Consider the following 27,773-nt stretch of genomic DNA (forward strand, 5'->3'; position numbering starts at 1 on the left):
CTGCTGCAGCTGGAAACAAGGTTGATGAGAACAGACTCAAACCAAAACAATGAGCTAAAAGAGGTTCCGTAAACATGAATCAAACCCAGGAGTTTGTGATAATTCCCTGTGGATTTGTCACTACAAACAAAACTTTTCACATTACTGATAGTCACTTGATCTGGCCAATGAAAATATTGATACATATGGACAAAAGTATTTGGACGCCTCAACATTATACCAACAGGGACTGTAATGACATTGTATTCAAATACATATGGTTTAATATTGAGTTGTCCATTTACCACTCTTCTTGGAAGGCTTTTCACAAGATTTTGGAGTGTTTCTGTGGGAATTTGTGCCCATTCATTCTGTAGAGCATTTATAAGGTCAGGCACTGATGTTGGACAAGAAGGCCTGTCTCACAGTCTCCGTTCCAGTTCATCCCAAAGGTGCTCGATAGGGTGGAGGTCAGGGCTCTGTGCGGGCCAGTCAAGTTCTTCCACACTGAACTCATCAAACCATGTCTTTATGGACCTTGCTTTGTGCGCTGGGGCTCAGTAATGTTGGAACAGAAAAGGACCTTCCCCAAACTGTTACCACAAAGTTGGAAGCATAGCATTGTCCAAAATGTCTTGGTATGCTGAAGCATTAACATAGCCCTTCACTGGAGATAAGGGGCCTAGCCCAAACCCTGAAAAACAGCCCCATACCATTATTCCTCCTCCACCAAACTTCACAGTTGGCACAAAGCAGTCAGGCAGGTAATGTTCTCCCGGCATCCGCCAAACCCAGATTCGGCCATCTGACTGCCAAACAGAGATGCGGGATTCGTCACTCCACAGAACATGTGGGACTGCTCCACAGTTCAGTGACGATGTGCTTCACATCCGTTCATCCGACGCTTGGCATTGGACTTGGTGATGTAAGGCTTGCATGCAGCTGCTCGGCCATGGAAACCCATTCCATGAAGCTCCCACCGCAGTTTTTGTGCTCACATTAATGCTAGTGGAAGTTCAGAACTCTTCAGCAATGGAATCAGCAGAGCGTTGGCGACCTTTACGCACCATGAGCCTTAGCAGTCGATGACCTCGCGGAGTTGCTGTTGTTCCACTTTCTAATAATATCACTTGCAGTTGCGCAAGGAATATCCAGCAGGGATAAAATTACAGTGGCGTCCTATCACAGTACCATGCTTGAAGTCACTGAACTCTTAAGAAACGACCCATTTTGCATCACAATGTTTGCAAATAGAGACTGCATGGCTAGGTGCTTTACTTTATACACCTGTGGGAAGGGGTCTCATTGAAACACCTGAATTCAATAATTAACAGGTGTGGCCAAAATACCTTTGTCCATATAGTGTATATGGCTTTAAAATTGCTGTAGAGTGCACCCAATTTCATCCCTGCTGTCTGATGATGTAGTTCACACGTGTTTAAAAACATCAGCAATGAAGAGACTATTGGTATGGTAATGGTACTGAGTGCAGTACCAAAATCATTGACTGTGTCTTTAAATCTAACTATGTCTGTGCAACAAGGTCATAGAGGAAGATTAATCATTTTATCATATGAATCACTTTTTAACAAACGGGGTGTTGTGTTCAAACATGTAAATATGTTTATATATAAAAATAATATAATACACTTCAACATGAATCCAACATATAACTTTTATAAAAAAAAACTTTTTGTCATATTCACTGAAGCTTTCACTATATCCTGTCAGTAGTACACGAGACAGGCCTTTGGTTCCTCTTAGTGCTCCTAATTCTATTTACAAGAATCCACCGGGCCTGGTTGAAAACAACCAATCAGAGCCAAGAAAGATATTTTGTTATCTATTGTTGAGTCTCACTCCCAGGTCGTAAATATCAATGCTGGGAATGAGACTCAATAATCAACGACCGTCCTTCAAGCCACCAACCCAAAGCATCTTTCCATCTTTCTTCCTTCTGATTGGTTGTTTTTGTTCAGACCCGGTGGATTCTTGCTCATGTACTACCGTCAGGATTTAATGAAAGTTCAACAACGAATATGACAAAAACATGTTTTTTTTATAAACGTTTCCTACTGCAGCTTTAAAATATTCCACATTTCCTTGGGACCCCCTAGAACCCCCTCAATGACCCCGTCAGGTTGAGAACCACTGTATCAAAATGTTACAACCCAGAAATTGTAAATCATTTAAAAACCATTAACAACGCAATCAGTTAAACATATAAACCCTTTATAAAGGCTTATTAGGAATTATTACCATAGTTGTCACAGCTGGCTTCCTATTGTATACTGTAGAGGGCGCTCCCTATGAAAATTGATCTAAACTCAGCTGAATTCAGCCATTACCGCAACTCTGTTGTCAAGTAAATGAACATATAAAACAACACTTCCGCTTACTGCTTTCACAACAAAAGTTTTATTGACGAAGCTACGCCAGATAGTTGTTTGATATAATAATGCTTTTGTTTTGACGCAAATTCCTACTACTTCCGGCATTACTCGTGCTAACAGACAAAGCTAATTTACAGTCTTTGAGCATCATCCAAACATTAGCTCGCTGGGTAGCTTTTTAGCTAACCAAACTCTCCAGAAAGACAGAGCGCCCGGTCTGGCTAATCTATGAGCCGCAAAAGAAACCACAGTTTCGCGGACACCAGCCTGTCTCCTGAACTCCACGGCGCCTTCATGGAGCCTCCCGGGTCGGCAAGCCGAGCCGACGGCGATTTCCTGGAGCTGGAGCCCGACGAGGAGCTGCTCTGCTCGGTCAGCGACATCACCGAGCACCTCGGCAGAAACATCACCGCGGTGCTGCAGACAGCGCTGTCCGAGATCCGCAAAATGGTCAGCAACAGGATACGAGTCCTGAAAATGGAGCTGCGAGAGAAAAGCGAAGAAATAGAAGTATTAAAGGCGAGGTTGGATACAGTCCAGAGGGACCCTTTCCCGGGCGCTGCGACCGCAGAGCCCTCCGCAGACGCTGGCCTCAAGAAAACCGACTTTAGCTCCGGCAACAAACACAGCAGCGTCGACCCCAGAAGAGTCAAAGCTGTCATGCCCGGCGTGAAGAAGGAGAATATAGACGCCATTTGCGACTATCTGATGAAAGACAAGAACTCGAGGGGGTGTGCTGACATGGACGGAGATCAGAGCAGCCAAGCCAGCAGCGACAGGGAGGCTCGCCAAGAGTCGGACCCGCACTCCCTCAACCTGTGGCCAGATAGCGGGATGGCTGGCTCCGGGCCTGGGCACGGTGACTCCGAGTCCACAGCAGATGACATCTTCAGTATGCTACCCTCTGGCAGCAAACGGATGTATGAGTACGAATGGATAGCGCCGATGGAGTATTCTGCAGAGCTGAAAGGTAAACAATCACAGACCACACAACTGGGGACACTGTGGAGCACCAGCCAGCAAAATGGATTCAAAGTTAGGAACTGTTGAAATACTCTAAGTTAAAGTTATGCGGTGGGTCAACAAATGTTACTAACTCAATCAAAATCAAGAGATATTAAAGGACCAGTGTGTAACATTTAGGAGGATCTATTTTCAGAAATGGAATATAATATTCATAGCTATGTTTTCATTAGTGTATAATCATCTGAAAATAAGAATTCTAGTCTTTTTGTTACCTTAGAATGATCCAATTTTATCTAAAGAGGGAGAGGGTCCTCTTCTGGTTGAGTCCGCCATGTTGAGTGGTGGGACAGCTAAAACCAAACACTGGCTCTAGATAGGTAACCTGATGGTTTGAGCCATGTGTGAAGTAGTGGACTGAAAAAATGCTTAGCAGGTGATTGGATGAATCATCTGTCTATCACTGTATATCAGGGGTGAACTTCAACCAATCAGATCAATAAACTATATAACCAAGTTAAACTCTTACCGGAGTATAATATTTAGGAAGGTTTATTGTGAGAAATGTAGGAAATAATGTAACGTGTATAGTGTATATTCGCCTTAAAATAGGAATCCTTTGTTTTTCTGTTACCTTAGAATGACCCGTTTTTATCTGCAGAGGGTCCTCTTATGGCGGACTCCGCCATTTAGAACCACCATTTTTCTACAGTAGCCCAGAACGGACAAACCAAGCACTGACTTTAGATATGTAACCTGACTGCGCCAGATGGTTTGAACCATCTGGGAAGTCGTCACTGGACTTTCAAGAACTACTCGGCAGGTGATTCAATCAATCATTTGTCTATCACCGTCTATCATGGGTGAACTTTAACCAATCAGATCAATGAACCTGTGGGAAGGAGCCCACCCAGGCATTCTTCCTCCCTGACAGCTTCCACTGTTTTATTTTGTTCGTGGAAACAGGCCTGCATAAATTGCCAATAAAGCCAATAAAGAAAGAGTATCTGATAGAACTGGAACAGCACAATTCCCCCCTCGATATCTGGCCTCATGTGATCGTATCTTTCCCAGTCATGAAGGAGCCTGAGTGTGAGAACACCCCGACCGGAGAGACAGAGGATGATGACGACGATGATGATGATGATGATGACGACGAGTTGTCGAGGAGTGAGGGGGGTGGACTGGAGCAGGCCCAGGCCCCGCTCTCACAAGTCCAGGCCTCTGAGTTCTCCATGGAGCCCCAGAGCTCTCCAGGTGAGGGAGGGAGTCCCCTGGAGGGCAGCACAGACAGGCCGACGGCAGGTGGGTAAGAATGGGGAGAAGGGATTGATGGGAATGATGAAAATGAGAGAAAAAGCATATTAAACTTTAAAGATAAACTGATAAATGTGGCTGTAAACTGTAAGGACTGTGTAGCTATCAGGTCAGTGTGTTCCTGTTCCTGCTCCATGCTTTTACATGGTTTTCCCTGCCAGTTAACATTTTGAAAGCAGAGTGCTTCACACTCACCTACGCCATGTTGGCTGCTTTATAATTTCTTGACAATTTTGAGGATTTGAGGTAGACACCTTTTTAACACCAGCAAAAATATTTACCTCTAGTGAAGAAAACCAGGATTCCCACACATTCTGGAAAACCTTGATATTTAGACACTTGTTTTGTAGCCATGGAAACACCTGGAAATTGATTTTAAAAAATTACCAAATATCCTGTAAGTAATCTATGTTGTCCTGGAAAATGTTTATTGTATTTTAGCCCCGCACTCAGATTCCCCACATAAACCTAGGTTAGAGGGAAACTGTGGTAAACTGTAGTCAAATCACCGGAGATGCTGCAAACAGCGGAAAGCAAGCTAATACGGAGTGTCCCATAAGACTACCTACCTGTAATCAACCTGCATCACATCATTATGAAAGCTGCGTAATTGAAAAAGGAGGGAACATTTTTAAATACTAGGCCTACCGGTAATTTGTATGACCAGGCAAGGGCTCCTGGAAAGTATAGTATACCAGTGTATTATGTCATAATAATGCAGTTGAATGATGTCGCTTCTGACATGCTGTACCCGCTCTTCCTTAAAAAACACGTCACGTTCTGAAATATAATAATACATTTTATTTAAAAAGCGCTTTTCTGAATACTCAAAGACACTAATCTACAACATAAACCAATGTATTTTTCTGTTAGATTAATTAATTGAAATTCCATCTAAGCAACATCTTACTGGCTGAGCTAACTTTGTATATTAGGTTGTAATGTGCATTGAATTTGAATTATTGACTAATTGAATTATTACATGACTTTTCTTTGTCTTCTGTTTTATATCGACATTATATATCAGCCAACCTAAAAAAGTATTGGTATCCCCCATTGAAAAAACAATTAGTTGACCACTAGTCAAGAAGCCATTAACGGAGGGTGAACTATAAAGTTCTATGATTAAATAACTACTATCTTAGGCACACTTAGTAAAAACAGAACACCAAGAAAATGAAACCTCTGCATAGGGGTGCACGATAATTATCGGGCAGATAACAGGAAATTATTACGTCATTCCGATAAGTCCGATATCATGACGAATAGCCCCGATAACATATATAACTTTGTCAGCACGGCAGTGCCCCGCTCCCACTATGACACCTGAATGGCCTGCAGTGAATGCTGCATTCAAGTGACATTGGCATAATCAGAAAAACTGACTGGGAAAATTCAAGAATACCCCCTCATGTCGAAAATAACTCGTTAACTCGGTCATAATTTGGTAGTTGCTGACTTGAATTGATATCCACAGTATTTTTCCACATGTTACACATAAACAATAGAAACATGAACTTAAAAAGGCCGAAAGAAAGACTACCAAATGTGGGAACAGGGAATTACCGTCACACCATGAATTCAGCACAGCGTGCTTACGTTTGAAAACAGACAACATGGTGTCGACTGTGTGGGACTTTTTCAAAATTTTCTGAAGAAGACAGGTCGCTTGTTATTTGTAACAAATGTTCCAACCAAGTTCCACGAGGAGGTTAAAGTAGCATGAGCTTCAATACGTCAAACCTGAGTCTCTCTCTCTCTCTCTCTCTCTCTCTCTCTCTCTCTCGATAAAACAACTGAACCTCATTTACTTTAGTGAAAAGGTATTCATTTGAATGGAACCATAAGCCAAAATAATTTCAACTTAATTTTTTGTTACTATGAATGCACTTTTTCAGTTTGTTTACACAGACAAGTGTAACTTGCGTCAGTGCATTATGCACATTTTATTTATTGTTATTGAGGAATGCACTTTTTTCAATTGTGTTTACATAGAAATGTTTGAATCTAAAAAGTGCATTCCAGAAGTTCAAAAAAAATAAATATATATAGAAAATTGATGCACTCTTGTGTCAGTGCATCAATTTTCTATATATATATATATTTTTTGAACTTCTGGAATGCACTTTTTCAGTTTGTAATCCCGATGCATGTATTTGTATCAGTTCAAGGGGCCTTTATTTTTTTTTCTGAGAGGCTTGCCAATAGTTTTTCATTGGAAAAAATAAATATCAACATTTAAAGAGTCAAAAGTGTTTTTGGGTTCGTTCATTGTATTAATGTCATGATCTTAGGTTGTTATAAAGAGTTCGCTCTAGACCTGCTCTATTTGAAAAGTGTCCTTAGATAACTTCTGTTATGAATTGGCACTACGGTATCGGCCTTTAGGAGCTGAAAGTTATCGGTTATCGGTTTTAAAAAAAAGTTATCGTGCATCCCTACTACTACACTGTATGTCTATCTAGTGTGTCTGGATCAGGGTTTAGATAACTAGTTAGCTAATCTACATCAATAATTAGCTAGCTAGTTACATCTGAAAGCTTATGTTAATAAAACATTATCTGCTGTAACTAGCTAGCTTATTTACAACAATTGTTGGTGATGTAGTTAGCTCAAATGTTGCTAACTATCTGCATGGATAGATACCACACTAAAACATGTTGTTTTGTAATTTGAGTTGTAATTTAAATGACCTAATAAATACAATATCACGTAACTATTTCTAACTAATTTAAAGGGACAATTGACCCATCCTAAGTCCCACCTCTTTTTGCTCTGTGCTCCTCGGTCAGAACCTTGGTCAACTTTATCCCTTCCTGTATTTAGATATGAGATAGCTAATGTTAACAAAACGCTAGCTGACTGGCTACCTAACAAACTAATCTACATCTCAATCATTAGATAGCTAGTTATCTAAGGTTTTGTTAGAGATCAAGACAAACTAGCTAATCTACATCAATCGTTAGCTAGTTATCTTTTGCGAACATTTATAACTTAAGATATGACTCTATATATGTTGCATGTGTCTTTTAACCATCTTCAAAATGTGGTTGTCTTTTCAACATAGACCCATCATTATTTGCACATTATTTGCTGTTGTTTCACAATTGTCCCTGCAGCTGTAGCTCAGAGGCTGAGCTGATAGTCCACCAAACGGAAGGTTGTTGGTTCAATTCACAGCTCCTCCCACTGCATGTTGAAGTATCCTTGAGCAAGATACTGATCCCCAAATTGCTCCCGATGCTTTGTGTATGTGTATGAATAAGTTAGTTTCTGTTCGATGGACTTTGCCATCGCTGTGTCAATGTGTGTGAAAGGGCGAATGTGGCATGTAGTGCAAAAAAAAGTGCTTTGAATGGTCGTAAAACTAGAAAGGAACTATACAAGTACAGGTCCATTTACCATTTACCATATTACATACACCGTACACTCACTATCCTTAAGCACCTTCAATTATATGGCAGCAATAAGCAGTTCATGTGGAAGTGTGTGATGTATCCCCTCAACTAAGAAATACTGACTGTGCCTGCTCTACACTTTTTCCCTGGAGGGATTCAGCGCTCAGGATTTAATGGTCTGCTATCTGTTTTGTTTGTGGTTTCAGGCCAGCAGTTCCCCAGCCACACCTACATCTGCTCTCTGTGTGGAACCTTCTGCCCTGACTCTGTGTTCCTAGAGGAACATGTTAAACTGATACACTCGGACTCTGCCGATGCCCAGGCTCTCCAGGCCCTGCAGTCCACCTGCTCAGCTGCAGCCGCCATGGGCGACGGCAGCAGTGACTCCAGGAGGGGTGGAGAAGGGGGACAGAACGAGGGTGGAGCAGGGGCTGGTGCCGGCATCGGTCGGGGAGGGGGTACTGTGAAAAAGGAGATTAAAATTGAAGGGGGGTACGAGTGCGGGGAGTGTGGCCGCCATTTTAACTACCTTGGCAACTTGCGGCAGCACCAGCGTATCCACACCGGAGAGAAGCCCTTCATGTGTCCAGAGTGCGGGGAGAGGTTCCGCCACGCAGCCCGCTTAAAAAGTCACAGGCTGGTGCACAGTGGAGCCCAAAGCCCCTTCCCCTGCCCCCAGTGCGGGAAAGGGTTCTCAGTGCTTTCTGGACTCAAGAGACATCAACGGGTACACACCGGTGAGAGCCCGTATGCCTGTCCACAGTGCGGCCGGCGCTTTAAGGAGCTGGGGAACCTGTACACCCACCAGAGGATCCACAGCGGGGCCACGCCCTACTGCTGCCAGCAGTGTGGACGCAGCTTCCGTCACCTGGGAACCTACAAGAGCCACCGCTGTACGCCGGCACAGTAACCAGCCCAGCTGCTATGCTTTCTACGCTTTCTGATACCAACAAATTTGAAGTGTATGTTAGAGACAGAATGTGGTGTTGAGTCTTCATTGTGTATCCTGAGATGCTGCCCAAGCTGTTCCGTCACATTCATGACATTTCACCCCTGCATCAGGCATCAAGAAAAGCTGTGTCGTTGTGCTTGACCTTCGGAAACTGCAGTTTGGCGAAACAGTGTCGACTCAAGGTTTACATAAGCTACATCACAGATAGCAACAGTTTATCAGCAGATGGAGTTTGCTCAGTTATCATGAAACTGTTTTTAGGACTTTTTGTCAGTGTTTGCTTAAAAGTTGAGCCTGGAAGTTTATTCTTGAACTTAGAAACTTATATAGAACCATTTGGGAAGTCCTTGTTGGAAACTGTTTGGAAAAGGGTAGGCACTTTTCTCTAGAGGTGATTGGATAAACCATCTTTCACAATCAACCAATCAGATCAATGAACCATATAACGTAGTCAAGCCAGTCGGGACAAAGAGAAAACATCTTGTCCATCAAGAAAAGTCTTGCTGTTCTGCTCTGCTTTCAAAGAAGAAATACTCTTCAGCACTGACATAACTGATGCTAGCAGAATCTATGCTAACCTCTTTAGCAATCGCCATTGTTGTTTAATGAACTTCTTGCTGCATCACACCTTGTGCCCATGTAGCTGCCTCAGAGGACACTGATTGGTTCAGTACCACTGTAGTATGGCCACAAACATATAGTCTGACACCTGGCAAGATGGATTCTTGTGTGCTCTTGTGTCCAGCTACCTCGCAAGGTTATAGAAACTTTCAAAACTACAGAAACATAACAGTTCCATGACAACAGAGCAGACTCCATCCACAGACGGGGCAGAACAAGTTAGTTACAGTGAAGCTAGAATGTTTTTTTCAAAAAATCAGAGGCCACCAGACACCGCAAAGATAAGAGGTGGTTACATTTTTAAGCCAAGTCATCAGGAAGGGAGGTGGATCCAGGCCTGAAACCCCAAAGGTATTATTAGTCACATTTCTGGTCACTCACTTTAAATTTGACCTCCAAATGAAGTGGTTCAGGTAATCTTGATAAAGTGTGTATTTCAGTAAATTATGGCAATGACTAGACTTGAAGCTGGCTTGAGATAGGTAATCAGTCATAGCAAACATAATTTGACCCTTGTGTAGTAATACAGCTGAGAGCAGATCAGCGCAGCATGAGAATGCAGTTATGTTTGGTAGCCAACTCATTGTCAAACACTCAATGGTCAGCATAGCATGCTGGAGGCGTCCTAAAACCCTGAAGTTTCAGTCCCCTCTCCTCAATGTCAATGGGTTATTTGAGTGGTTTGGTCAGATGCCTGAAATAATGTCTGTGGTTAACACATGCTTAAGAGATTTTCCTGTTTTGTTCTACAACATAAAATGTCAGTAAATACCACGACAGATGTTATCTGCGACATTAAACATCAGCACGCTGAACACGGAGACTTATCTACTCACTAGTCCGCCTTGTTGTGTTTATGTTCATGCTCTTCCAAACTATTCTGACTCAAACTTTACGATAGGGCTGTATTCAAAATTAACTGTCAACAGCACAACAGACCGTTTGAAGTAGTTTGCCTTGTGATCAAGCAAAGGGCGATTCACTTGATCAGCACATCGGCTTGACTTAAAACATACCCTATTGACCTGTCAGTAAACCAAGCTATTAATGTGGTTTACTACAAAAATGGAGGACACTAGCAAGTAAACCATGGAACAAAGCTGTCCTGAGTGGACAATCGCGACACCAAAGCATCTGAGAAGCTTCTGTCGACTTTGTGCGAAGCAGCTGTCTAACTATACAATGATAGCAAATTGGCGAACTCACTTGCACTCACGTTAGCTTGCCACCCAAGTGAGGCACCACAGACAAGTGGAGCATCTGGCCCCGTTTTAGAAGCTCGTAAAAGTAAAAGTTTTATGCGCAGGGATAAGGGGATATATGGGCCACTGTTGTGGTAAGAGTAAATTCTTATCCTATAGTATAGCTTTTACATTATGTTTACAAATTCATTTGAATGAATTGCGTGTCATTTGAAATTCATTTGAACGTGATTTTTGGAAAAAGTGACTTTATACTTTATAACTTGTAGATTTTAATTACAAGATTTAATTGCAAGTTGGAAGTTTAGCGGTGGTGACCTTGAAGTCATGCAACCGCGGTGTAGTTTGTAGCCTAATGTTAGCATTTTGCTTCTGGTGATTGCATTTACACTTCAAAAATCATTAAAGCGGTGTTCATTCTTGAAAATTATCTTGCTGAACAAAATCTGTAAGTATCATAAACCTTTGTTTACCACAGAGCTTATTACCTGCAATAATCCAATGGGAAAATCACATCAGATTTTTGTAGAAGGAACCAAGATGATGCTAACTTCAGGGTTGGACGACATAATTGCTGCAGCTCTCTCTAGTACTTGTATTTACTTTGACTTGTATAACATTGCAGGACTTTTACTAGTAACAGAGTGTTTTCGCACTGTGGTATTGCTACTTTTACTTTAAGTTAAAGATCTGAGTACTTATTCCAGCACTGCTGAGAAGCCTTTACATTCACTTATCCATTATTCATACTGCCTGGATTGTGTTTTATATCTCACTGCTACCTATAGCAACAACATGTTTCGGACTCATATTTCCTTCAAAATATGGGCTCCATGTATTGGTGGCGCTTCAAACCTAGAACAACATGGTAGCACCTTTGAAATTTACTGTAATGGACATGAATCAAGGGTTAGGGTTAGCGTTCTGCTTGTGGTGCTCAAAGAAAAAAAAATGCATTGGAAAAACTCAACAGCAATGTCTCTTTCCAGAAATCATGACTCAGTTCCTCATTGTGAGCAGGTTCATGTTGGAACTATTCTCTTTCTACTGAACAACACCCGGCAACCGTACCTTAACGTTAGCTGTCTCAATGGTTAAAGGTGAGCTAGCTAATGTTACAGCTTATTAATGTTTACTTCCTGTTCTCTCATGAGTCTCTCCTCTGTGAGTAGAAGCACGCTTCCTTCAGCGTGGTGATATGTAGAAAGAAAATAGTTCCTACATGAAACTGCTCACAACAAGGTCTGTGGATTATCAGATAGCTGAGTGGCATTTGGTTCCATTATATTGGAGAGAAGGCAGACATATCAATGACATATCTCCAAAACTCAACTACTCACAGCAAAGCAATATAGATGGATAAATAGTGCTACAAGTAAAAGTAAAAATATGTATTTCTGATTTTGGGGTGAACTGTCCCTTTAAAGCTGCAGTAGGCAACTGTTATAAACCTAACTTTTTGTCACATTTCTTGATATTTTCACTATGTTCTGACAGTAGTACATACAATACAAAAATCAGGTTCCTCTGGCTGAGAAAGATATAAAGACACTTTGGATTGGAGGCTTGAAGACAGTTGAATGTTGAGTCTGATTTACAGGGGGGAGATACTCAACAATCAACTATCTTTCTCGGCTCTGATTGTTGTTTTTCTTCAGGCCCGGTGGATTCACGCAAATGCCAGTAGGAGCACTAGGAGGAGCCATAGGAACCTGATCTTTCACAGATTATCTGTCCCATGTCCTACTGTCAGGATATAGTGAAAGTTTCAGCAAATATGAAAAAAAGTTATTTTAATCAAAATAACCTACTACAGCTTTAACTAAAAATAAAACTGAAAATTTTGCTGATTGGATTACATATCTGGAATATATTTCAGAATCCATTCATTCATTTCAGCCTCAACCTACTGATCCTCCAGGACACCCTCTCATGACCTCACTCTGTGGTGACAGACCGGTCTGTTAACAGTGCACCACCACCTACGTGTGGACTGACTGTGTAACTACAAGGGTCATACTGTCTTTGTTCATGACACTGCTTGGTGCTATGTGTAGAGCAGAACGTTTACCATATCATTTTTAACCAGTGTAATCTAATGTTACAGACTATATATTGGTTATTTTATACGTTTGCTTGTATGACGACTAAAGTTGTGTGATGACGGGAGAAGAAAAAAAAACCTGGAAGGAAAATAACATCCCAAGTGTCTGGTGTGTTTACTCAGTTGGTCTGGTTCAGTGAAAGCCCATTAGGCTTGTGTGTAAAATGAGTTTCTAGGTCTAAGCACTGTGTGGAAGACTAAAAGCAAGAAAACAACTTGTGGAAGTGAAACGCTAACCATTGACAATCTGCTTCCTAATAAACAGTTGTCTTAATGTCATGTATGAGTATGTTGTTTAACTGTCAGAGGTGGAATGAACATACTGTCCAGTACTTTAAGCTGCAGTAGGTAATTTGTCATATTTGCTGAAACTTTAACTATATCCTGACAGTAGTACATGACACTGATAATCTGTGTAAACAACCAATCAGAACTGGGAAAGATAGACTACTATCTAACAAGTATCTTGACTGATTGGTTGCTGTTATGACAAAAAAAAGTTATAAAAATGTCCTCCTACAGCTTAATACTTGTACTTTATGTGAGTATTTATTTTATGCCACTCTATACTTACTGTATACTTCACTACATGCCAGAGGGAAACACTGTACTTTGTACTCTGTCACAATAACGTGGCTATAGTTACTACTTTCAAATCTTGGTAAATGGACCTGTACTTGTATAGCGCGTTTCTAGTCTTCCGACCTCTCATAGCGCTTTTACACTACATGACACATTCACACAGCGATGGCAAAGCCCATCAAACAGAAACTAACTCATTCATACACATTCACGTTCAGTATCTTGCTCAAGGATACTTCGACGTGTGGCAGGAGGAGCCGGGGCTCTGCCTCTGCCCGTAAAATCTTACAAATAAAACTCAATCTATAAAGTATGATGCACTGTTCATTAAGTTTTAATTAGCTCTCTCCTGACTGGCTACAGTACTAAAATGCTCTTTAAATGCTAATGCATCAGTAACCAAATTATATTATGCAATTTTACAACATCATATTACCTAATACTTTTTATTACTTCGATATTTAAGTACATTTGGCTTAAAATAATTTCATACTTTTATTCAAAGGATCATACTGGTAATTTTGCATGATTTAACCGTTTTACTACAAATGACAGATTCACAGTTAATATATCAATAAATAAAATAAAAAGCAAATCAAAAACGTTCCAATGTTGAAACACTGATATTGAGCCCATAAAAGATCTGTGGTTAAAAACATATGTATATATATATACACACACACACACACACACACACACACACACACACACACACACACACACACACACACATATTCTTAATCAAAAATTTAAGAAAGACTATTTTCTTTTAATTTTCCTCAGAAACAAGCTAGGACATAATTCAAATTCAAGTAGAAGTTATTTACTTTTTTCAGTCAATTTTACATTAAATTTAATCATCATTATGGTAGTGTTGAATTTATTTATTTTTATTTCATCCAGGCTATAATTGGTAGAGCAAATTTCAACTTTTTTTATACATTATGTGCACACAAATGTATTATTTTAATATTGGCAGCCATAGACTTCCATAGGTACACAAGTTGAACATGTATTTGTTTACTGTATTCTTTCTTTAGCAGCCTGATACCTTAAGCACACAGTGACAATTCCCATGCACACATGATAAATTATGGGACCACCCCAATTTAATGGAGGCATGGGTGCACATTCCTACAATGGCAGAAATAAATACCTTTGAGTCGAGACGGATGGCTAGAGGGTGACAATAGAATTGGAAGCATTTTGTTGTGTGGCTGCAGAGTGGTGTGGCAGGCAGATACTGTATAAAAAGTAGAATTAATTCATGTGGCGTTTTTTTAAACTTGTATCTTTGTTCTTAGAGGAAATGGCATTTTTTCATTCACAGGCAAACCAACAAATGTGCATTCACGTACAAACCAGTTTAGGATGCTCAGCATGCTCCAATGAAGTTTGGGGTTTGGGTATGGTTGTGGTGGTTTCCATTGACAGTCAACAGTTGCTGTTGCATAGGGCCCTCGAAGCCACCAGGGGGCCCCCCGAGCTGCCATTTGATGATCATTTTTAAGCTTTTCTATAGATGTTTGTCCAAAATGTCACACATGCTAAACTCCACTGAAAAATCGAACTTTTAAAAAAATGTGTTAAAAATAACCTCCTGCATTCGTCACTGAATAACATGCTGATTAAAACAATTTACGGTTTTTAATTGATGTTTGTGTTAATGATTATGTTTGATTTTTATTTATCTCCTAAACAGTTGATCAGAAACATATGGTGTAATTTTTTCAGCACGGCAACCATAATTCTGCTGTAATGTGTTTGAGGTAGTCTACTGGTTTCCATGACAACCGCAGTAAATAATAAAGATTTTAAGGGAAAATCTAGTATCTGTCTTATTTATGCGCATTTGGCAGATATTATAATTTTAGTTTTTAGGAGTTTCTTGATGTAAGGGAGCCCAAGTGTTTATCATCATTTTCTTTATATTAAAGGCCCGGCTGTGGTCCAGAGGAAGAGCGGGTCATCCACTAATCGGAAGGCTGTTGGTTTGATCCCCAACTCCTTCCGCTACACGTCGAAGTATCCTTGAGCCCTAGGCCTAGTGTAAAAGTGCTTTAAGTGCTAAGAGTAGAAAGGTGCTATACAAGTACAGGTCCATTTACCCTTACCAAATCACTGGGATCAACTTGAAATGGAAAAAAAAGAGACAAAACAAAAAATGTAACAGATCTAGCCTCTTTTAACCTCTTTTTTTAAAAGTGCACCTGATTGAGGCATTTAACTGTTTAATGCATGCCCCCAGACCACCTCACAATATAGGGCCCCCCAAAAGAAATATTTTGCATTGGGCCTTCACTGAGAAAATATTTACGTTACCTTATGGGATGAAAAGCTGTTAATAATAAACAACACAAAATGTCATTATGAACTTTCAATTTAAAAATAAATTATCATCACCATCATCATCTTTGTCCGCTTATCTGGGGTCGGGTTGTAGGGGTAGCAGGTCCAGCAGAGGACCCCAAACTTTCCCTGGCCACATTGGCCAACTGACTGGGGGATCCCGAGGCGTTCCCAGGCCAGTGTGGAGATATAATCTCTCCACCTGGTCCCTGGTATGCCCCGTGGCCTCCTCCCAGCTGGACATGCCAGGAACACCTCCCTCGGAAGGCGCACTTGGAGGCATCCTCACCAGATAGGGCTCTACTCCGAGTCCCTCGCAGATGACCAAGCTTCTCACCCTATCCCTAAGGGAGAAGCCGGCCACCCTCCTGAGGAAACCCATTTCGGCCGCTTGTACCCACGATCTTGTTCTTTCAATCATGACCCACGACCATAGGTGATGGTAGGAACAAAGATCGACCGATAGATTGAGAGCATTGCCTTTTCTCTCAACAGTGCGATAAAGGGACCGCAATACTGCCCCTGCTGCCCCGATACTCCGGCCAATCTCCCGCTCCATTACACCCTAGCTTGTGAACAAAACCCTGAGGTACCTGAACTCCTTCACTTGGGGTAAGGACTCATTCCCTACCCAGAGTAGACAATCCACTGGTTTCCTGCTGAGAACCATGGCCTCTGATTTAGAGGTGCTGATCCTCATCCCAGCTGCTTGACACTCAGCTGCAAACCGATCCAGTGAGTGCTGAAGGTCACAAGCCAATGATGCCATCCGGACTATATCATCCGCGAAAAGCACGGATGTAATCCTCAGCCCACTGAACTGCAACCCTTCCCCCCACAACTATCCCCCCTCTCGCCCAGCGCCTCACACCTTGAGCAACTCCAGAGAAGAATAAGGTCCAACCCCTATCTAGGAATAAGGATCCAGAGCCTTGGCTGTACGTAGACGTAAGCCTCACCAGATCTAATTGATAGCGCTCCACCTCCCGCACAAGGTCCGGCTCCTTCCCCCCAGCAAAGTGATATTCCACGTCCCCAAAGCCAGCTTTTGCTGCTCGGGTCTGTACTGATGAGGCCCATTGCCTTCACTGCTACCCATTTGGCATTGCACCCGACCCCACTGGTTTCTCCCGTGAGTGGTGGGCCCGCGGGATGAAGATGTGTCCACGGCTATGCCCGGCCGGGCTCCGTGGCAAGCCCGGCCACCAGGTGCTCTCTTTCGGGCCCCCCTTCTAGGCCTGGCTCCAGACGGGGGCCCCAGGCTTCCTCCGGGCCGGGTCTCTTTACACCTTCCACGTACTTTCATGGGGTCTTCTGCAAACCATTCTTAGTCTGACCCCTCACCTGAGACCACTGGGTCTTGGGAGACCCTACCGGGAGCATATTGCTCCAGACAACACAGCTCTCAGGTTCATAGAAGCACCGAAACCTCTCCACCACGGTAAAGTGATGGTTCCAGGAGAGCTTTATGTAATTTTTAGTCCAATACAAAACAAATGTAGGGATAAAACTTCCTACATGGTGCAGTTCACACAGTGCAGATCCAAAAGAATACTATCTATACTATGCTATTCATGTGTGTACAGCTCATTCCCTAGCACTGATCCATTTGGTATCCATCAAACGTTAAAAACTTCAATCAAGTGTCCTGCTTGCTATTGTGTTAGTAAAAGCTTATTTCAGCAGGGTTGTTGCAGGCATTAAACAGTAGCACAGTTATCTTGTAGCTTAATTTACTTCCATCAGAAACAGTATTATTTAGTTAGTATTTAGCATTAGTTGTTTTAAATCAGGCCTGTGGTATCCCTGCCTTGGTCATCTTTCATCTTCATCAGCCCTGCATGTTAAAGGTCCAGTATCAGAATCAGAATCAGAATCAGATTTATTGCCAGGTAGGTTTTACACATATGAGGAATTCGTCTTGGTGCAGTAGTGTATAAAATATACAGTCACACAAAAATATACAAATCACACAACAATCACACACAAAAATATAGTCTTTTAATTACATTTTCAATTCAATTCAATTCAATTCAATTTTATTTGTATAGCGCCAATTCATAACAAGTTATCTCTGGACACTTTTCAAATAGAGCAGGTCTAGACCGAACTCCTTTTAACATTATTTACAGAGACCCAACAGTACCATCATGAGCAAGCACTTGGCGACAAGGGCAAGGAAAAACTGTCTGTTAAAAGGCAGAAACCTAGGACAGATCCTTCGGCTCTAGGTGGGTGGTCGTCTGTCTCGACCAGTTGGGGTGAGAGAGAGAGAGAGAGAGAGAGAGAGAGAGAGAGACAGACAGACAAACAGACAGGTGCACAGCAACAACAGTAGCAACAACTACACTAATAGTAGTGACTGATGATGATGAACCTAACAACAGCAACGATTGGGGACAATGAGCAGTGACAACAGCAACAACAGTAACCGTAGCTATAATAATACTTATAATAATAATAATAATAATAACACTAATATCAGTGATATTGGCAATGGAAGTCAAGCAGGACCATGGCAGGAGGCTCCACCAGGATCCATGAGAACCTGCGAGACGAAAAAGCACAAGAACTAGTAACATGCATTAGTGGGACATGAATGAGTGCAGAAAGAGAGAGGAAGAGAGGAGCTCAGTGCACCATGGGAAATCCCCCGGTAGTCTAGGCCTATTGCAGCATAACTAAGGGATGGTTCAGGACTCACCTGAGCCAACCCTAACTACAAGCTTTATCAAAGAGGAATGTCTTAAGCCTACTCTTGAATGTGGTGAGGGTGTCTGCCTCCTGAACCACAACTGGAAGCTGGTTCCACAGGAGAGGAGCTTGGTAACTGAAGGCTCTGGCTCCTGTTCTACTTTTAGAGACTTTAGGAACCACAAGTAGCCCAGCATTCAGAGAGCGTAGTGTTCTAGTGGGGTAATAGGGTGCTATGAGCTCTTTAAGATATGAAGGGGCCTTAAAATATAAATAAATAAAGTAGTGCTGTCAGTTAAACGCGTTATTAACGGCGTTAACGCAAACCATTTTAACGGCGTAATTTTTTTTCACATGCTGTTGCAACAACTAGTAACATTAGAAAAACTACAACACCACACCGGATCTAGCTAGACCGGAAACAAAACAACAGGCACGCCGCACACACTTGTTTAAGAGTAGTAGACGTTACGTTTTGAGTGGATGGCGAGCACGAGACGGCGAAATGGATGCCAATAATATTCTGAATGGAAAGTTTACTTTTAAAAAGTTGCCAAATCATCGCAGCACGTCCAGTCTGAAATACCATTTGATGGCCAAGCACACAGCTGATGCAAATTCTCCGCCCCCTCGTCAAAGCCAGGCGACAATGGATGATTTGAATAAAAACAACAGTTGCACAAAGCAAGTCGATCCACTTTTCCATGTTGATAAGAGCATTAAAATGAGAAAAAATAAAAACAGGAGTGCATTAATGTAATGCATATATACAGGGTGGGTTTAAGAGTCAGTTTCAGTGGGGGATCCGGGCCTTGTTAATGAGGCCAGCTGCAGACGGAAAGTTTTTGTGGCGTGAGGTTTTGGTCCTGATGGATCATTGGCTTTGGCAGGTTGAACTTCCTCAGCTGCCGCAGGAAGTATATCCTCTGCTGGGCTTTCTTGGTGAGAGAGCTGATGTTCAGCTCCCACTTGAGGTCCTGGGTAATGATGGTACCTGGCTGCACCAGGTCACCAGATGGTCAATCTCCCATCTGTAGGCGGACTCATCTCCACCAGAGATGAGCCCAATGAGGGAGGTGTCATCCGCGAACTTCAGGAGCCTGACGGACTGGTGACTGGAGGTGCAGCTGTTGGTGTACAGGGAGAAGAGCAGAGGAGAAAGAACGCAGCCCTGGGGGGATCTGGTGCAGATGGTCTGAGAGACAGAGAAATTTTCCCCCAGCTTCACGTGCTGTTCCTGTCAGACAGGAAGTCTGTGATCCACCTGCAGGTGGAGTCAGGCACAGTGAGCTGGGAGAGCTTGTCCTGTAACAGAGCTGGGATGATGGTGTTGAAAGCAGGGCTGAAATCCACAAACAGGATCCTGGCATAGGTTCCTGGGGAGTCCAGATGCTGGAGGATGAAGTGCAGGGCCATGTTTACTGCATCGTCTACAGACTTGTTGGCTCATAAAAACTAAAATAATCACTATTTGCAGCGTGGCCAGAAAACATTGATACTAAACAATGTATGCATGCAGTATTATCTCAATGTGTTTGGCAATGTTGGGCTGTCGGTGAGCATTTGTAGCCTTAGTTTTTGCGCTGTATTCCGGCCGACTGAGCAAGTTGAATCAGTGGAGGCCATCGTTGAGGGCAATCACTCTGATTGGTTGTTCAGCTTAAACAAATCAGTCCACAAGAATAAAAAATGGAAGTGAGCAAAGCAGAAAACAACTTTGTCAAGGGGGCACGCACAAAAGGATCGTCTCATTTTTCAACTTCATCTCATCTGATCAACACAACAGTTGACTTTTGTCGCCACTAATTCTTTGAAGTCGGTTTGGTCAGAGCCTTAAGCCTGCAACATTTTCTGTGCCAATGTGTACAATTATAAATGGTAACTTATATAGCGCCTTTCTAATCTTCCATTGCTACATGCATATACAGTATATATTCATATGTATACTGTACACTAATATTCATATTCATTTCACACACTTTTTCATGGATCCACTTTTCAGCATTATTATTTTTGTTTATATAGTAGTATAATGCACATATTTTTGCTTCTTATCTTTTATTTTTCATATAATTTCTCTTTGTTTATTCTAGAATCAATGAAGCTGTAACATAACCCAATTTCTCCCCAGAGATTAATAAAGTATTTCTGATTCTGAATAAGGCTTCCATAAGGTCATAATGCTACATCAGAATACTTGACTGATTAATGAAGCTACCACTGCGGTGCTACGTGCGTACATTGCACACAGCCCTTTTCTCAATTGGAGACACAGTAGACCATTTGGATCCAGCTGCTGCGTGATGGCCACAGGTGTCTAGGAAAGTCAAAGAAAAAGTGTCTGAAAGCAGATGTTCAAGTTGGTATGAGATACTGAAGGAGACCAATCTCAGCTTTGTTGGCACAATTGAACGACTGTTCATGGGATTATGAGACACCACCACAAAACTTCAATGGGGGCCTGCAGTGCATTTATGCTCCCCCAGAGCATTGTTTTCCAAACAGCTGTGAGGCAAGTCCAGGCGTGCCATGGGAGTTTGTGACAACCATACATTATTACTGCAATATACAACTATACAAAGGGTCATGCATGTATTTTTATTTTACTATATCAGTACTTTGTATACACTCATTTCCCAAAACAGATGCAAATTCTATACCCTGAAAGAACATTTGTCGAAGCAAACCCCAGTTTTCGACGCTCACTGTTGCCAAACAGTGGGAAACACATCAAACGCCCTGATTGACACCTAATTTTTTTTCAACCAGTTGTTTTTCTTAACAGACTTAAAGTTTGTTTGTTTTTTCAATGCCCTGCATACTCTGTTGATATGTATTTATTGTTTATATGCAAATTTTCTTCATTCTCAGTGCATTTCTTCTTAGCTTGGACCGTAAAAGGTGAATACATGTTGCTAAACCAGGGATGCTGTCCTCCTTCTCCAATTTGACAGAACCAGGTTGAGACAAAGTGAAATAAGACTTTTTAATAACTTGTTTTATTCCTGCATATGACAATAAAGCCTGCTTTGAATAATCTTTTTAGTTCCATTACCTCATTTTAAACTTTGTCACGTTTAAATAGGTGTGTTGCTGCTTTGAATTAAGTGTAAATTAATTTTCACTGATATAGTTGTTTGACACATTTTATCATTGACATTAGGAAATATATACATAAATAAACAAACATTTACAAGAGTTATAACAGTGAACATGTGTTATAGAGGATATTTTGCACAGATATGAAAATGGGTGTGCCTTGGGCCCAAAGAGTTTAAAGCTACGGTAGGTAATTTTTATAAAACTTTAATAACTTTAATTCATATTTGCTGAAACTTTCACTATGTCCTGAAAGTAGTACATGAGACGGATAATCTGTCTCATGTTCTACTGTCAGGATATAGTGGAAGTTGACAAAGCGATGTTTTAATAAAATTACCTACTGCAGCTTTAATATTCTATATTTTAATGTTATAGATGTACCTTCCTGTACACTTTAGTTAATGCTCCTTATTTGGAAGTATAGCCTATTCATCAATGCAATGTCTAGACCTGCTCTATTTGAAAAGTGTCCTGAGATAACTTCTGTTATGAATTGGTGCTATACAAAAAAAACTGAATTGAATTGAATTGAAATGAGATGGAATGAGTTGTGAGGACGGAAGGAGGAGGAATCACCCTGCAGAGACTCTCTGATACTTTATACTTCTTCCTGTAGGAGGCACTGGTCCTCTGCACACCAGCCGAACAGCAGCTGTGTGAGGATATGAATACATTAGCTATCACATTCTATTGCTGCTGTATACAGATTTGTATAGCTTCTGTTGGTGGTCCTGATATGTAAAATAACATTCAGTGGGAGATTCTAACAGGCTCCGTGTGAAAAGGAACAAAAATCACTTTGAGTGAGGAAAAAGTCCTATCAGGTCACATTAAAGGCTCTGTGATCAAACAATGACGCAAAAGAAACTGAATCTGACAGATTTTTTCTGAGGAGAGCAAAACAAGGGCTTATTGTAGCTAAATTATGTTTTATTCAGGGAGCAGGGGGACGTGGATAGTATGCTCAGAACAGCAACGAAAAGTGCTTGTGATGGAAGAATTCATGAAAATAGATCCTTTATTGGAACTTTATGGGAACTTATTGAGGATCAACATGGATTTACACTGCTCATTTTAGAGCATCCACTTTGAGTCAATATTACAAATTGTGCAAAATGACATCAGATATGAATTTTAGTGTGTACAAATGTGTGTACAGTTTCCTGATGTTCCTGAGCAAGATGACATAGTTGTATATGAAATATAGATAAAATATACCTGATAAATGGTATTATGAATACACCTCATAACCTCTGTTTCTTATATATATATATATATATATATATATATATATATATATATATATATATATATATTGGGGAGCTGAAATTCCCATCACTAGTGCTACAGTTTGTTTTTAGGGTGTATTCTCCACCAACACCGTCAGGCGTGTTTTTTCAGCTTTGCTGTCATAGGTGGTTTCTGGAAATGGATGAATTATTAAATATATTAAGCGATTTCATAGTACAGATATATTTAAGAACTGTCTCTATCAGAAATGCAAGTTTCCCTCATAACTACTTTATGTTAGTTCTTCATAATTTTTTTCTAATGTCATGCCTTTCAGGGAAGAGAAGAGGTCAAAGTGAGGTGGCAACCATGGTCTAAATGGTAAGTTCTTCCTAAATTACAACAAACAGGTGTGTTGGACGGGGAAAAAAGTATTTATATAGTGCTACAGCAGTTACAGTTGATTGTTTTATTTCATGCAGTGTGACATAGTTGACGACAACCGAAGCGTCTAAGACGTGTCACGACATTCTGAGGGAAAGATCAGATGTTAGATTTCTTATTTTCCTCCCACAACTGCTCAAGTTGCATCCATGACACTGAGAAATAAAACACAGCTGAGAGCGCTCTGCCGGAAGAGACAAGGCCGAGCAAATACAGTATATAAACATTGTAAAACGAAACAGCGCTGCTCGCATGTTACTTTAGACTTCAGACTTTATTGTCCCCAAGGGGAAATTCTTTTTTACATCACAATACAGTTATGATGGACAACACACAACATACAGATAATGACAGGACAAACACAACAAGATAACATGCAGACAGACGATATAGACAGAGTGATACAGAAGTGAATTATCTGGGTGTTTTGTTAAGGGGTTGCTATGGCTGCAGGTACCAGGCTTTTGCCATAACGAGCCCTCCTGCACAACAGGGACCTGTACCTGCGTCCAGAGGGCATAATGGTGAAGTGGCAGTTGAGTGGGTGTGTCCTGTGCTATTGTAAATGAGATGCGTGAGATTGCCTTGAGGTTGAGCGCTGACAGTGTGGGTGTGGAGAGACCGATTAGTTTGGTAGCTATGTTTGTGACACGTGTGAGTTTGGCCCGGTTTGTAACAGAAATCTTGTTGAAGAAGCAGGTGGAACAGTAGAGCAGGATGGGTTAAACAATACTATGATACAACAGTAGGAGGAGATGGGGGGAAATATAAAGTCCTTTAAGTTTATGGATGACATACAGTCTTTGATGGCTCCTTTTCTGAAAGTCTGTTGTGTGCTGGTCAAAAATGACTTTATTGTCTAATGTGAGTCCGAGGTATTTGAAGCTGTCAACTGTTTCAACTGGCTCGTTGTTAATGAGAATCAGGTGCTGTGGATATGGGATATTTAATGTTATTTCTTTTGTTTTGGCTACATTGAGATGGAGGACGTTTTGTTTACACCAGTGGGAGAAATGTGCGACAGTGTTGTGGTAGTCTAATACAGAGTTATTGTCCGATAGGAGAGTGAGGATGGCAGTGTCGTCAGAGTATTTGAGGTAGGTGGTGGTGGGAGAGGAGCTGGTGCAGTTATTGGTGTACAGGGTGTAGAGGAAAGGGCTTAGCACACAGCCCTGAGGGGCTCCGAGTTTGGTGATGAGTGCAGGTGATGTTGTTGTGCCAACCTGAACACCTTGCCGTCTGCAGGAGATGGATCAGGATGGGGTGATGTAGTTTCCTTTGGATGGTGTTAAAAGCCGAGTTGAAGTCGACAAAGAGGATCCTGGCGAGATTTCCTGAGGAGTCTAGGTGCTGGAGGACAAGATGCAGCAGGCAGGCGACAGTGTCCTCTTTGCCCCTTTTTTCCCTGTAGGCTAATTGCAGGGGGTCCAATTCATTTTTGACAAACAGGAGGATGGTCTTGAGCAGCAGTTACAGTCTTTTCTTATTTGTTGTTTTTATATTTTTGGAGCACAAGACAGCTAACAACATACATACCGCTTCTAACGCCAATGTCTATTTACACTAGTGTAGTAGCAACTCTTCCTGATCTCATCCGGCGGTTTTTGACCGGTGACTAACTTGCAGTCCGTCAAGTCTCTCAGCCCCCATGGCCCGATTCTATCGTTCTATAATCGTTTGACACAGTGACCATTGGAACACACAAAAAGATTGTCTAGTTTGACACCGGCATAAGTGCACACAAACACTTTCATTGCTTTTAAGATGTACTATAGCATGACAAACTAATATGTAAGACATGTTTAATAAGCAAATTGTAAAAAAAAATATATTTATTATGTCGGAATGAAGGTCATCCTTTAAGCTTTATTTCCTGTTAATATGTGTTTTCTTGTTCACCCTTCATCCTTTTTACATGATACAAAGGAAAAAATGTTAAAAGGGTATGGTTTCTGGTATGTTTGTTGTCTTTTTGGTGCATTTTGAAATTCTTTTTCAGTACAGTAATACCTTTCAAAATGTAATTGAACCTCTTAAATTGCCTCATGATGTAATGTTTTTGTCTGTCTTGTTGAAAATAAAAACTGAAATTTTGTCTTTTTTTTAACTTAAGCCTTACTGACCTAAACCTCTGATAGGCCCTATATATAGGCTATACAACCAAAAGGTAGCCATCAGATTTATTTTTAGCTTATAAGAACTTATCAGGATGTCCAAAATTCTAAAGGCTACAAAGTGGTCTACATATTGATATGTAATTGAGACAAATTTGACCTCCAAAACAACACACACAATAAGCCTTTCTCTCTAAAGCTTCTCTTCGCCATGTATACTGTCTTTTTCTGATCAGGATTGACCAGAAAGAGCTTTGTTATTCAAATACAACAATAATTACTAAGAAAGGTAAAGAGACTGATCCATATCTTGTGATGGACTGATTAAATATAAACCATTCATTGTCCAGTGAAGTAGGCCTATGTGTCTCCCTTCCCCATGCACAACATGTTACTACTATGGCACAGGCCTACTTTCTTTCAAAAGCTCATATCTTGGTCAATTAAAAAACAACTGTGTGTAAAAATGTAACTGCACACAGAAATACATTCGCATTACCATATTATATACTATTGGTTCATCCAGGGCAATCCTGTCAGCCCTGGGGAAGGGGACACAATGGCTATATGGTCATATTAAGTAATATGGAAATATTTATATGAAACATTAAGTAGTTTAAGGGATAAATGGGGTCTAAACTGCTCCAAATTGAAAAGCATGACTAAGGATAAGGTCACCATCAATATGTTGAACACAGAAAAGCAACACAATGTGATACAAACATGGGGAAAACATTTTTGGAAAGCTCTTGACTTCTTCTATCATGGCCTTTGTCAAACCAACAGGGGCCGCTACTGGGTAGGGTCAAAGCCAGGAAAAAACATGATTTCACCCAAGTAACAATAGTAAAAATTAAATCTGACCAAATAAATGTGCCCCCCAGTCCCTAAAACATATAATACACTTGCGAAGTTCCTTGACACATTTTCACACAATAGGGAAAACACTTTAGAACTACAAAAAACATGGCACCGCACACTTAAGTGTATTGCATTTTCCGAACGTTTGCTTTTTATGCAATCCTGCCAAACAAACTCATCTACAAACTTCAGGACTTCTACTGTCACACCTCACTGTGCAACTGGGTTCTGTCCTCTTAACTTATCGCAAAGAGATAATAATAAGTATACAAAGACATACAAAGACTCATTTAAACAACCGGATATATTGAATTTCAAATACAAAGATAGAGTTTACATCTTAACTATGTATTACATACACTGCTGAACATAATGCTTTTGGGCAACTGGAAGCAACGTAAAGTACATACCAATAGCCTCTGGAGCAAAGACCTCCTCAGAGCTAGTGTCAGGAGCATCAACAGGAAGATGAGTCTTCTGACTGCAGCCAGCTGTACCAGAATAAAAAACAAACCATTATTCACAGAATTAAAATGGTCTACTTGTCCCAACACTACTTGCACATGATAGCCCGGTTAACAGAGTAAATTCTGAAATCCTCACCATCAAACATTTATCCAGAGGAGACTATGTGGAAGGATGTGGACATGTATTGAACTGTACAGACAATGACAGTAAATTAAGATACTGGCAACGCAATCACAACAAACGATTTGAAAGGCAGTCTTGCTGGATTTTTGGTGAAATATAACAGTAAGAACACATCGGTTACATCAAGAACAATTTAGATAAAAAACTGACATGGTTGATACATGGCCAAGGACAGAAAGACTCTGCAGCATGTGATTAAAACTTCCCAGAACATCATTGATAACATCTACAGTGCATCAGTGATATCAGCGCACATTTAAAAGACAACACACACCCCAGCCACGTTCTCTTCCCCCTTCTGACAAAACCCAAATTGTATAAGCCAGTGTAGTGGTCTAGTATTGCAATTGTGATATTCGATATAATGTTGTTACTTGAAGAAAAATAAGGGAAAAAAATTTATTCACTTTGCAAATCAGTTATCTAAATATTGGTTCTGGTTTGTTAGTCATGGTATATACATTAAAAGCTTTATATTTTCCTTGGTTTGGTAAAAAACGAAAATCAGGATCTTTAAAATATCATGAATGCAAAAACAATACTGATGGTAAGACTAATGGTTAGACTGACGCCTGCTTGAGTGTGGCCTTCGGATTACGTTGTCTTTCTGGAGCTCACCAAGCAAGTCATCCACCCCTTGCAGTTAATCGCTGAGATTTTCAGCCAGATTATCTGCACTCTTAAGCAGATCCTGGAGCTCTGAATCGCTCATGATGAAGACAAACAGACAGATAGACAACAGAAAGTTGGACAAATAAGACAAACACAAAGGTAAGCACAGGGACAGTGATAGAGAGAGAGTGTTAGAGTGAGTGAG

General features: G+C 41.0%; 2 protein-coding genes and 1 long non-coding RNA gene across 3 annotated transcripts in view; 2 read left to right on the forward strand and 1 right to left on the reverse strand.

The window, feature by feature from the left end:
• LOC127379674 (SH3 domain and tetratricopeptide repeat-containing protein 1) overlaps positions 1-27,773 on the reverse strand; it is a 196,878-nt gene that overhangs the window by 31,416 nt on the left and 137,689 nt on the right. The gene's annotated exons all lie outside the window — the stretch shown is intronic.
• LOC127349487 (uncharacterized) overlaps positions 1-27,773 on the forward strand; it is a 42,630-nt gene that overhangs the window by 3,670 nt on the left and 11,187 nt on the right. The window lies entirely within an intron of this gene.
• Positions 2,401-13,456, forward strand: znf16l (zinc finger protein 16 like). Its single transcript, XM_051375220.1, has 3 exons — positions 2,401-3,342; positions 4,410-4,640; positions 8,257-13,456. The coding sequence occupies exons 1-3, from the start codon at positions 2,601-2,603 to the stop codon at positions 8,958-8,960; spliced, it is 1,677 nt and encodes a 558-aa protein (XP_051231180.1). The 5' UTR covers positions 2,401-2,600; the 3' UTR covers positions 8,961-13,456.

This window comes from Dicentrarchus labrax, unplaced genomic scaffold (assembly GCF_905237075.1).
Source record: "Dicentrarchus labrax unplaced genomic scaffold, dlabrax2021, whole genome shotgun sequence".
NCBI classification, from domain to species: domain Eukaryota; kingdom Metazoa; phylum Chordata; class Actinopteri; family Moronidae; genus Dicentrarchus; species Dicentrarchus labrax.